The 13,511-nt window shown below is 47.3% G+C and overlaps 1 protein-coding gene across 1 annotated transcript; it reads left to right on the top strand.

The window, feature by feature from the left end:
- The first annotated feature begins 232 nt into the window (after positions 1-232).
- LOC136966836 (zona pellucida-like domain-containing protein 1) lies at positions 233-1,781 on the top strand. The gene has a single exon (XM_067261082.1). The coding sequence runs from the start codon at positions 233-235 to the stop codon at positions 1,403-1,405; it is 1,173 nt and encodes a 390-aa protein (XP_067117183.1). The 3' UTR covers positions 1,406-1,781.
- Positions 1,782-13,511: the final 11,730 nt, after the last annotated feature.

Here is a 13,511-nt window from a genome sequence, read left to right as displayed (position 1 = left end):
ACTGCTTTCTTTCTGAAGATGTGTTCTGTTTCACGGGTTGCCTGAGGTTATGGTCCAAGCACCCATAACACAATACAGGTATATGTCTTACAAAGTTGCATTGACCTTGTTTCTGACAATTCCCAGGATGGATCACGAAACTGCTTGGCTATAAAAGCCATGGACGAGCCAGCAAAGGGTACAAGCATTGGTACAGCCAAGCGATCAACACACAGCAAACAGCAACTCAAAGATGTTTCCTTTCAGCCTGTTCGTGATGGCCCTGATGGTGGCTCGAAGCAGCCAGCTGCTGGTGAACCAATGTGGGTCAAACTTCAGACTCCCGGCGTACACTGACATCTCAGTGGAGTGCGGAACTGCCTCCATCGGCCTGGCCATCCTCATCTGCCCTGCTATGTACACCGGCTACAACGAGTCCCTGCTCATCCTCAACAACATGTTCAGTGATCCGGGCTGCAAAGGTACCCTGGATGAAAATGTGACTCCACCGGTCGTGAGGTACAGGTTCCCTCTCAACTCCACCAATGCCTGCGGAAGTATCTTCAGAACCTCCAGCGCTCCAGGGACGGGGATCTTCTCCGACTTCTCCAACATCCAGACCGTCAACATCAGTGGTGTCGTCAGGTCCATGGATCCTACCACTGGGACAGTCACATACAATGCTGAGCTCAAGTACTACTACTCCTGTGCCTATCCCCTCGAGTACCTGATCAACAACACCCAGATCGATGTGTCAGCCTCCTCCATCGCAGTGAAGGACACCAACGGTAGCTTCATCAGCACACTGAAGATGGAGCTTTTCAGCGATGCCAACTACACCAAGCCCATGCTCATACCAGCCCTGGGAATCGAGCTGAGAACCAAAGTCTACGTTCAAGTCCGCGCCACCAACCTGACCGCCCAGTACCTTGTGCTCCTGGACAGATGCTATGCCTCCATATCTGCTTATCCCACCAACTCGTCCTTCTTTAACCTGTTTGTGCCGTGCTCCAAAGACCCGATGACCACTATGATCGAGAATGGCGACAGCAACCTGGCCCGCTTCTCCTTTCAGGCCTTCCGCTTCGTCGAGCAGCAGAACCAGACAGTGTCCACCTACTTCCTCCACTGCATCACCCGGCTCTGTGACAAGAACAGTTGCAGCCAGTTCAAGCAGTGCAACACAAGGAAGAGGAGAAGCTCGGAGGCCCTCATTCCCACAGACGGAGTCACAGACTATCACACTCTCACCTCTCCTGAGATTGTCACCAAAGCCGAGAGCCTGACATCCAAAGAGCAGGTGCAGACCAGCAGCAGTAACTCCAACTCCTCCATGGGGCTCGGGGTGGCGGTGGGCATCCTGGCATTCGCCTGTCTCATTGCTTTCATCGTGGCAGCCGTCTTCTACAAGAGGCTGAAGCATTAAAAAGCTGAAAGCTTAAATGTCAAGTTTATTTCATAAGTGGGATACTAGCCTGGGAAACCACCCTTTCTAATAGTACATTCATCTGCTCATTTCAACTGGAGAAATGAGCTGGCTCACCATGTTTTTGTTGTTTTGCAGGAAAGAGGGGTGTTTATGTTGTCCTAAAAGCTATAGAAAACATATTTTCAAGATTATCATAGGGTTAGCTTTAGAACATTATTACAACTACATGAAGAAAAACTAGTGGATTCATGGTAACAAAAATATTTTCAAAAATCCAGATCTCACTGTCAGTGTGAAAGTATCTGCAATGTTTTGAAAGTGAAATCTGTGTACCTAATACTATCTTTGTAATTTATTTAACTTCCTTTAATGCTTCTGCAAATAAAATCTTTTCAATTCAAATACTCTTGTTTCCTTCCTTTAATCCATAATATCAACACTGGAAAATTATTAGATTCATTAATTCCTTAACTGTAAATTCACAAAGCACAATTACTATTTTATGAACATAATATAGACAATACCAAAGTTGTCTTTTTCTATTTTATTCCTTTTTCTTAACCGTTTGTACGCATTCATTGTTTTGTTTTTTACTTCTTAATTTCTTTTCTCTCCTATCAAATCAAAATGATATTATCTTTCAAAGGAAATTTGATCAAAATTAACAAACCCTTGTGAACACATAATACCAGAAACACAAGATGTTGTTTTGTTTCCGACATGTCTGGGAATCTTCCTTTTACAATAAAGTTCTGGTTTGTCCTCCACTCGTGTCCCTGGGGAACAGCCTGGTCCAGGCACCCCTCAGGCTGGTCTATATGTCAGAGGAGGAAGCTGTCTGCCTGGATACAGGGTGCAGTATATCTCTCCCCTCCCAGGCCCAGCAGCTCTGGAGCTTCAGGAAGCTGGGGGTGATAGATGGAGGAAGGATGCTGACCCATAACAGGTCAGCTCCCCCTTCCACCTCACTGCCCAAACACTCTTAACTGAATCTATAATAGATGTTTTTAAACACAAAACAATGAAAAAAGAGGGAAAACAAAAGCATCTGTGTGGAACGTTGTTGAATGCCATTTGCTTAATGTAGGTAAGTTCTGATGGTAAAATGTTTTCCAAGCACACACGTGTGCAGAGACACACACACCTGATTGAGCTGGTTATCACAATGGTTCATTTGAAACTTGATCCAAACCTTACCTGGCTGACCTCTGAGCTCTTTGAGTCTTGTGTGAGGTATTGTATTGTGCAGTGCAGTGAGCATTGTGCAGTAAAAGAGGGTCCAGACGGGGTTCCCTAGTTGGAAACACAGTTTGATTACTCTCATGTGCCCCAGTGTTATGTACTCCTCCAATTTAATCTGTTAGTTTTGGTGAGGAAGTTTGTCTTAACAGACGAACGGCCCTGTGTATGTATGCTGCGCCATGGACACACACTGACCCCGGCAGTGTTTACAGATCCTGTGTGTGATGGCCTCCCTGCGCTAATACGTTAACAACGAGCAGCCTTGAGGAACGGCAGCCTCTGGCCCCTGGGCATGCTAAACATATTACATTAGTTTATGACCAAACAACAGGAGGGAGAGTGGGGGACAGACGAGATGGCTGGAGGGGGAAGGGGTCACTTTGCTCATCTCTTTACTGCGCTAACTTCTTACTGTCTGCAAACGAGCTATGAATTCCTCTACTGTCCCAGTTGGAGCATTGTTAATTTCAAGTTTTTTGGGGATCACGCATGTTTTAAATATCTAGTCTTCCACTCAACCATTTTAATGTAAATGTAAACGCTGTGCTCTCTGGTTGGCATGATGGCATGTGTTTATGCAAACTTACTGAGCCTAGCCCATAAGCAAAGATAATATTACTGTAACTCTCGCATTTATATCAAACTCCCTTGAAAGAGAGAGCTGAAAAGCACATACACAGGCGTCCAGTTCCACAACCATAAATCCTTGCTCCCCTGCAGAGGGAGATGAAACCACCTCCTATAGGGCTACTGTTGGACAGGGACAAGCTGGCTCATATATCACATCAGCACTGGACTCACAGCAACACAGGTCACGGATATGTACCATGCACTGGTGAGCTCTGGCCAACATACCCAAACACAGGAGACTGCAGTTCTGCTCTGTGTACACTGCTCTGTTTACACTGCTCTATCTGTTCTGCTCTATCTACACTGCTCTGTTTACACTGCTCTATCTATACTGCTCTATCTGTGTTGCTCTATCTACACTGCTATATCTATACTGCTCTATCTGTTCTGCTCTATCTACACTGCTATATCTATACTTCTCTATCTACACTGTTTTATCTGTTCTGCTCTATTTATACTGCTCTATCTTTTCTGCTCTATCTACACTCCTTAATCTGTTCTAATCTATCTACACCGCTCTATCTGTGCTGCTCTATCTACACTGCTATATCTATACTGCTCTATCTGTTCTGCTCTATCTACACTGCTATATCTATACTGCTCTATCTACACTGCTTTATCTGTTCTGCTCTATCTATACTGCTCTATCTTTTCTGCTCTATCTACACTCCTTAATCTGTTCTGCTCTATCTACACTGCTCTATCTACACTGCTCTGTCTACACTGCTCTATCTATACTGCTCTATATGTTCTGCTCTATTTACACTGCTTTATCTGTTCTGCACTATTTACACTGCTTTATCTACACTGCTCTATCTGTTCTATCTGTATTGCTCTATCTACACTGTTCTATGTGTTCTGCTCTATTTGTTCAATCTGTTCTGCTCTATCTGTTCTGCTCTGTCAGCTCTGTCTATGTGCTACTCTGTCAGGATGGGTACTGGGTACTGAGTCTGAATACTGGGTACTGGGTCAATTCTTCTGTCAATACTCCGTGGAGCATAGCTAGTATAGCACAAGTACAGTACAGACAATGCAGGGAGCATATAGGATATAAGATCCCCCTGTGGACAGGAATAATTTCAAAATTGAAGAAGAAGTCAAAAAGCTTTACAGAGCAACCACTACATATTGTAGTGACAATACAGAAGACAATATGGAAGACCTGGAGATGGTGGAGGGTGACAGCAATTGCACAATATGCAGGTACATAGCAACGCATGGTGTGAGCATGTGTGTCCGGGTCTGTGAATGCATGCAGTATTCAAGTCCTCTGATGGGGAAGACCTAGACCATCAATTAGCACAACTACAGTTGATTGCGTGAGTGACATCAGCTGATGATGTGACGCGCTGCCCGAGTGCCATGCCGAGAACTAACGCTACTAATTCATGGTAGCACAAGTCAGTTACAGTGGACAAGGAGTGTTACTGGCCCTCTCTGACCTGTGTCAACATGCAACAGGACATGAGAAGAAGAAGCAAATTATATGAAGTGCTGATAAGTATCTCAACTTTGGCCTGAGCCTCACGTAGTTCTCTCTCGGAACTGCTGTGAGGACACACACAGCCACATAGGTTTGGCCATTGAGCTGACAGACCTTTATTCTCCTATAAAAACACACACAATTCCCTTTATCATACTTTTCAGACAAAAAAAGGTGATTGCTTCTTTCTCTGTGTCTTCAGTTCCTGGTGCTGAGATATACCCCTTCAGTCCTCCACTGAACACGGTGAAGCTGGAGGGGAAGACGAGAGGGGGGAGAGAGGAGGCAGAGGAGGTGATGAAGGGGGCCATCTGGCTGGGGAGTCAGTGTGTATCAGCAAATTAATCTGCAATCCCAACGTGATGAGTTGGAGTTTGAGAACTGGGACACAGAGAGGATAGAATATGACAACACGACAAAACTCCTCTTTTTATCACCCTCCTTATATCACCATCAAAGGATAAATCATTAGTCAACTTCAATGGTTAGGGCTAGGGTTGTTGGGTTGGAGTTAATAAGGTCTAGAGCCAGTAGCGTTAGGAGGTATAACATTTGTAGGGTTAGACTAGGGTTCATAGGGTTAAAGCTGGATTGGTTTGCAAAGTTAGGGGTAGTAAGAAGGACAATATGTTGCCCAATTTCACACTATATTCTAAGCAATCAGGGTTCTGTTGTGACACTCGTGGGGTTGCAGAGCTGCTAGCAGCCACAAGCAGTGTGCTGGAATCATTCTCAAATGCTCTGATGAATCAGCAGCAGAGTGCAGCTGCGTAGTCTTAAGACCAAAAATTGATGCATGTATACTTGAGATATTTTAGAAAATCTGATAGTAGGTTTGCTTGCTAATCAAGGACCCATGTGCAATATTCACACACATAGCTACCTAGCTAATTATCTAGAAGAGCCCTCGTCCTCCAATTCTAGGGTGCATGGCTGAGGGATCTAGGATGCATGGCTGAGGATTCTAGGGTGCAGGTGTTCCACAGAATCAGTCAACAAAGACGTGTCTCATCTGTCTGCTGTGAAGTAACACCACCGGGTCACAGGGCCCGGAGAGGGGCTGAGCAACGTGAGGGAACAGTCGCTTGAGGTTGGAGGTTGGGAGGGGAGAGGACACTCTTGCTGAGTGAGTATCCATGTTTATTGCTCCATGGGGAGAGGGCTGTCGTTGCAAAATTCCTCAGGATGAAGGATGGCCGCCCAAACTTTGAACTGAGTCATTCACCTTGGACGGGTTTGATGTGGACGTGTCGGTTCCACAACAGAGCTGAGACATTGTGTCAGGCAGAGGGGGAAAGCTCCTGTTAAGGTGTGATACAACGCTGGGGACCTGAGAACGGATGACGACAGTGTCCAGCACTGCAAGTTCAGTGAAAGTATTGTGAACAAGATCTCTGAATATACAGTATGCTTGGCAGATATGTTATTTTAGTGACAGTGGGAGATTTTTCCTATTATCATTTACTTTGTTTTCAAGGTCACTCAGGCTTTATCTCTCCTACTGTACCATGTAGCGCACAGGGCTCAAGTACTGTTATCCTCATTTGATGATAATCCTCCTCAGGTTTTCACCTGCTGAGGCCATGAAACTCAAACTGGCAGTAAAAACCTACTGTCGTTCAGATTTTACTCAGTCTGACTCTCTGTACTACTGAGGGCTACTCCTGGAGCTTTAGTGTCTGTTGTCCCAGTACAGTATTGTCTGTACTGAGAGCTATTCCTGGTACTGTAGTGTCTGTACTGAGGGCTATTCCTGGTACTGTACTGTCTGTACTGAGGGCTATTCCTGGTACTGTAGTGTCTGTACTGAGAGCTATTCCTGGTACTGTAGTGTCTGTACTGAGGGCTATTCCTGGTACTGTAGTGTTCTAGTGATTATGGACGGACAGTGATCAGCAATGGGGTTACCCACGGATGTCAGGGACTGATGGGGACACAGCAGCAACATTGTGTCTGTGAGGTTGTGTCGGCTTTGCAAAAATCAATGCAAGGCCACCCTACCTCTCACAATCTATCAGTGTTTTTATGAGCAGAGAGAAGGATAGAGCTGTACTCTATAAAAGTTATTTTAAAAGGTTTTCCCCCCTGTCCTTGGCATGTAGGAGCTGCACCGGAGCGTGTAATCGTAACACCATGTCCGAGGCTGGAGAGAACTCACAGGCCAAATTGTCCGTGTCATCGCCCGCGTCTGGCTGTGAAATACTGGGTCTGACATCATCAGGCCTCGCCGAGGGAGTGGAGAAGGGACTAGGAGTGGGGGCGTGCGGGGGTTCAGCTGCTGGGAATGTTGTATCTGTTGAAATCATTACGTTGTATCCCCCAGGTGGACATCTAAAATTATTACCTGGTTCCTTTTCCCCTTTAAATGTTGTTTCCGCTCTCTCCCCCGCTCCACTCCTCCCACTCCTCCTACTTCATCACTCGCTTCCTCTCTCTTCATGTGGATGAACTGATCTCTGCCCACACCCAGCAGGCTGCTCTGTATGAGGCCCTTGAGAGGCAGGACGACAGACAGACAGACAGACAGACAGACAGGCAGGCAGGCAGGCAGGCAGGCAGGCAGGCAAACAAACATAGACAGTCAGGCAGGCATGCGGGCAGGAAGGCAGGACGACAGGCAGAAAGACAGGCGGAGAGGCAGGGCACTGACATCAGATCTGTCACCATCTAAAATTTCACGTTCCTTGAAAAGTACTGCTAAAATTGGTGGCGGAACCAAAAGTCGATGACATTCAGTCTGACGCTCTGGGCCTTTTGATGTCCCGTGGCCCCTGCCTCCCTCTCTGCAGCGGCAGCACAGCATGGCCCTGTCTGGCCTTTAGGTGTACCACAGATGAAATACGACAGGCTAATCTGCCTGCCACCCCTGGGACACGGCCAGAGAGAAAAGCATTAGCTACGACCTTGAGGTTTCACATGCAGATACATTTTAGGGAAGACATCCAGACAACCCCCAAATGACCCCTATATTAACTATGGATACACACACACACACACCCTTGACATATACACAATCACACAGTAATATAAATAGAATAAGCACACACACAATCATTTAAACATTTACTCAATCAAACAAATTGAAAGAAAGAAATACACACATAAAACTACGATGCACCCACTTCACTTTTCATGTAGTCTTTCCACACAAACACCTAAAACAGGAATATGTATTTGACCCGGTGTCTGTTAACATGTGAATAAATATCGTAAAGTATAGTAATCTATACTTAGCTGATCTATTTTTAATTCTGTCCTTTTTTGAATGGTGTGACTCTTGACTCGTGTGTGTGTGTGTGTGTGTGTGTCTGTTTCATATCATCCTCAGAGTGGCTCACGCCAGGTACACTGCAATGACACGACAGCAGTGAAGATGTGCCATTACGTCTTTGATGAGATGTTTGATAATAAATGTAGCCGACTGCAGTCCTGCCCCCATGTCCTGGCCCCTATTCCAGCCCCACCTCCCTGTTCAGCTGTGTGTGGAAGGTCCTGTGGGGCATGTAAAACCTGGCCGCAGGTCTCACTCACAGGATTCCAGGGACCCCAAGGTGGTTTGTGGGGGGGGGGAGGTGGGGAGCCGACATGGGCCAGAGGGGCTGGTAAAGCCGACCCTCTGGTTCAGATCTCAACCTCCACAGAACGTGGTGAGGCTAAGGCCCTGCCGAAGCTGGCCTGAAGCAGAATCGCTGATGAGATGCCAAGGCTTCTGTTCTTATCCTTCCTCTTGATCTTTTGTGTAGACAGAGCTCCAGTAGATAGAGCAGCTCCATGAGACAGAGAAGCTCCGCTAGACAGAGCAGAGCAGGAGACAGAGGGCCGCATTGTGGGTGTGCTGCCCTGAGGGGAGGCTGTGGTTTCAGGTGGGCCAAGCAGGTGGTCCCCACGTGCATGGAGTTACAAGGAGGACATCTCTGTCATCGGACGGCTTTTATAAATCGGGGCATTCTGGGCGTTTAGCTGGGGATAGGGTAGGAGTTACCACCAGGAAGTCTACCTCCAGTATTTCTATCCCCCTCCCCATCTCACAAAAACACTCATCTGTCAAGACAAATTTTATAAACATGTCCATTACGGCCGGCCGCTGGGCTTGTCGACTTTTTTTAAAGCACCAAAATAAAACCAGTAGAGCCATCTGAAGGGGATGGAGAAGCAGGGACCACACGGAACCACATGGAACCGTGCTTGCTCAGATCCCCAGGGGAACCCTTACCTCACAGTGAGGTAATCCAGACCATGTGCGTCAGGCTGGGGATGAAGAGGCCCTATAAAACAGGCTGGGCCGGTGGACAGCCCCAGACAGGACACTCACACTCAGATATTTACACTCCACACTGATACAGCATGAAGCCTGGGGCCAGCCTCTCGCAGACTTCAGCAGTATCCTGTACGGCTGCGAGCATCTGAGAGGAGGCACATCTCTGTTGCTCCACTGCTCGCCTCATGCTGGGCGCACTCACATCCAGCAGAGTGTGGATGCCACTATTGAGCTCGAAATGTAACCCACAGCATGGGCCGCTGGCTGGTCACGTCACACTGGATAGAACAGCTCTTCGCTCTATACGTTCTTCACCTCATCCATCAGTATGATGTAGTATCTGTCACCAGAGTCTGTCTCATAATGACGTCCTGTATTATTAGAGTCAGGTGGCTGAACGGTTAGAGAATCGGGCTAGTAACCAGAAGGTCGCTGGTTCGACTCCCGGCCATGCCACATGACGTTGTGTCCTTGGGCAAGGCACTTCACCCTACTTGCCTCGGGGGAATGTCCCTGTATTTACTGTAAGTCGCTCTGGATAAGAGCGTCTGCTAAATGACTAAATGTAAATGTAAATTAGCAAAGAACAAAATATACAGTCTCATCCTGGTTGTGATGACCACCTCTGTGTCCCTGTGAGGAGGGGCTGCTGACCAGACACTTACAGTCTGGGGTGATGAATGTGGGATGGCTCTGAAGGGGCTAGAAACCACAGAGAATACTGTCTGCTGTTTGGTTTTTATTTCAGGTCAGAAGAAACAGCAGCATTTTCTATGTTGTTCATGGTGACCAAGGTTACACAGGGATTCTATCTATTATTTGCCACTCTCAGAAACTGCCTGTTTCATCTGAAATAACCTAATATTATGCTGAAATGTGAATGAAAGATATCTTTAAATACTGTACCTTGCAGTAGCTACCATTTTGTTTTCGTTTCCATCCAAATGTTGTTTCTAGCAGAGGATAGGAGCACCTACCAGGATGTATGCTATCCCTAACTCTTTCAGAATAGACTGTTACTTCACATTGTCCATGCATATCACCTCAAATATCTCAACGATTTGCTTCATAGAAATAAAAATGAAGAATTCGTCTACAAAAAAGTACAAATTTGAGCAGAATCCAAGTGTTTTAGCACCTGAAGCCTGGTGAGTATAATAAATGTCAGAGGGATATTTATAGCGTAGTATATGGAGAATGTCCAAATCCCTGCTCCGCAATAACGCGCTTGCATCTGCTAACTGCATCAGGCCAGACCCTTCGCTCTAAAAAGGATGAAGTGAAAATAGAAAAGTGCCCAGCGTCAGCCTGTCCATGTGCCACGGAACACTTTCTATTAACTTACACTTTGAGCCCCCGTAACCCTAACCCTGCCATCTGTGGCTGTGTGTGTTGGGCTATTTTTAACACTCACCTTTAGAAGAGGGATGGAGAGATAGAGAGAAGCTGACTCAAATCATGCATGCGACCGCGAAGGCATTATGACGTTCGTATTCCTATTCAACAAACATCCATCTCACGCGGTCCACCAAACAGTCTGGAAATCCGGATCTTCAATCTGTATAAACACATCAGCAGATATAAACTATATAAATTACTATATAAACTTGCAGTGAATCAACATGACGGTGTTGCGGGGTGCCTGGTGCTTCTGTGGAGTGCAGAGCTGCAGAGACACTCAGAAGCAACAACCTGGCTGTGGTCTGCAGGTGTAGTGAGGCCGCAATGACGGAGCGAGGTCTGCAGGTGTAGTGAGGCCGCAATGACGGAGCGAGGTGTGCAGATGTAGTGAGGCCGCAATGACGGAGCAAGGTCTGCAGGTGTAGTGAGGCCGCAATGACGGAGCGAGGTCTGCAGGTGTAGTGAGGCCGCAATGACGGAGCGAGGTCTGCAGGTGTAATGAGGCCGCAATGACGGAGCGAGGTATGCAGGTGTAGTGAGGCCGCAATGACGGAGCGAGGTGTGCAGGTGTAGTGAGGCCGCAATGACGGAGCGAGGTCTGCAGGTGTAGTGAGGCCGCAATGACGGAGCGAGGTCTGCAGGTGTAGTGAGGCCACAATGACGGAGCGAGGTGTGCAGATGTAGTGAGGCCGCAATGACGGAGCAAGGTCTGCAGGTGTAGTGAGGCCGCAATGACGGAGCGAGGTCTGCAGGTGTAATGAGGCCGCAATGACGGAACGAGGTGTGCAGGTGTAGTGAGGCCGCAATGACGGAGCGAGGTGTGCAGGTGTAGTGAGGCCGCAATGACGGAGCGAGGTGTGCAGGTGTAGTGAGGCCGCAATGACGGAGCGAGGTGTGCAGGTGTAGTGAGGCCGCAATGACGGAGCGAGGTCTGCAGGTGTAGTGAGGCCGCAATGACGGAGCGAGGTCTGCAGGTGTAGTGAGGCCGCAATGACGGAGCGAGGTCTGCAGGTGTAGTGAGGCCGCAATGACGGAGCGAGGTCTGCAGGTGTAGTGAGGCCGCAATGACGGAGCGAGGTCTGCAGGTGTAATGAGGCCGCAATGACGGAGCGAGGTCTGCAGGTGTAGTGAGGCCGCAATGACGGAGCGAGGTCTGCAGGTGTAGTGAGGCCGCAATGACGGAGCGAGGTGTGCAGGTGTAGTGAGGCCGCAATGACGGAGCGAGGTCTGCAGGTGTAGTGAGGCCGCAATGACGGAGCGAGGTGTGCAGGTGTAATGAGGCCGCAATGACGGAGCGAGGTCTGCAGGTGTAGTGAGGCCGCAATGACGGAGCGAGGTCTGCAGGTGTAGTGAGGCCACAGTGACAGAGCATTTTGCGCTGACAGTATTTCTGCAGACTCATCGCCAGCCACAGTCCCACAGCCAGGAGCCACAACTCCACAACCAAATAACTACACAGTGACAAACCAGCAGTGATTACCCGATCCACTTGTCAGTCACACACAGGCACACACGCACGCACGCACGCACACTCACACACACACACACACACAAATGTTTTCAGCATGTGTGTTTCAATTGAGTTCTGTGAACATATATAAAGAAAGAACATTTGAGTCAGACCTGTCAATCTGTCATTACAAAAAAGTCTTAAGCAAATGTCCTTAATTTAGAATTTGGAAAGAAAAGAAACAATGAACATAAAAGGTGAAATGAAAGACCTGTGCTCCCATTCTCAACAGTCCATCTTTTTGAGAATTTAATCTCTTATAATAGCCTGCTAGAAGCGCCACCATCGCTTGGAGTCGCTATAGTCTACAACCCCTAATGGGTTCTGTCTACACAGCTGTAAAGCTTCTTTAAATGCAGTTGTTTTAAACCACAAAGTTTCACTAGGGAGTGTGTTTGGGTATGTATGTGTGTGTAAATGTGTATGCATGAAATCATGAGTGAGAGAGCATGTGTGGGTTTCTGTCCAGATAAATCATTTCAGCACAGCTGCAGTCTGCTCCTCTATCTATCCTGAGATAAGCCTTCTCAAATCTCCCTCCGACTTCATGTGGCCTTGCCTGCACACAAGCTGGACAGCTATCAAACTTCTCAGGTTCGTGTGTTTTATTGTGAGTGTGTGCGTTCCAGGTTGTGTGTATATGTTTATGAGTGTGTGTGTGTGTGTGCATGTGTGCACATGTGTGTGTGTGTGCATATGTGTGTTAACGTGTGTTGCAGAGCTCCCCAGCATGAGGACTAATCAGCATCTCTATCAGCAGCTCCAGTCAGACGGTTGGAGACACCATCATCGTGTCAGATTGAGGGGAGGCCACAGTGACAGAGTTAGGGTTAGAAACACCATCAGTGTGCCAGAGTGCTGCATGGGGGTTTAGGGTTAGAAACACAGTGCCACATGGGAGGTTGCGGTTTGAAACACCATCAAGTTTGGGGTTACAGTCAACAACCTAAAGTTTTGTTCTTGAAAATTTTTTCAGACTCCCTGCTTGTCCCACTCTCTCTTCTTTCCTTACTTATTTGACAAGAACTCACAAATGGAGCCCAAATGATTGAATCCTGGCCAGCCAAGACGGAAAGCGTGAATTTGACTGAAATCTAAGTGCTCAACACCCAAGGGAGAAATAAGGGAGAGAGAGAGAGAGAGAGAGAGAGAGAGAGAGAGAGAGAGAGAGAGAGAGAGAGAGAGAGAGAGAGAGAGAGAGAGAGTGAGAGTGAGAGAGAGAGAGAGAGAGAGAGTGAGAAAATGTAGAAATACAGAAGAATGTAAAAAGTGGATATAGAGAGACGTAGCAGGAAATACAGAGGAGAGACGTACAGATGGAGTTTGGATCAGACCCGTAGACTAAACAGACAGATTTCAAATTTCACAACTACTGAGTATTTGGAGTATTTTGCAGCGACACACACATACACAGATCCAGTGTACTTTCCTTCCAACTAGGTGGTGAGTTCAGAAATGGACTGTACTGCTATACAAATCAGTCATCTGTCTCTTTCACACACACACACAAACACTTGCACACACACACACACACACACGTGGCTGTGCAACACCCAGCCAGATGCTGGTTGGGACG

The sequence above is a fragment of the Osmerus mordax genome, chromosome 2 (genome assembly GCF_038355195.1).
Source record: "Osmerus mordax isolate fOsmMor3 chromosome 2, fOsmMor3.pri, whole genome shotgun sequence".
In the NCBI taxonomy this organism is placed as follows: domain Eukaryota; kingdom Metazoa; phylum Chordata; class Actinopteri; order Osmeriformes; family Osmeridae; genus Osmerus; species Osmerus mordax.
The sequence above is the reverse complement of the archived record's forward strand: the minus strand, read 5'-3'. Positions and strand labels throughout refer to the sequence as shown.

What these genes read in the sequence shown, in the direction of transcription:
- LOC136966836 (XM_067261082.1), top strand. Translation starts at nt 233, where the DNA reads ATGTTTCCTTTCAGCCTGTTCGTGATGGCCCTGATGGTGGCTCGAAGC.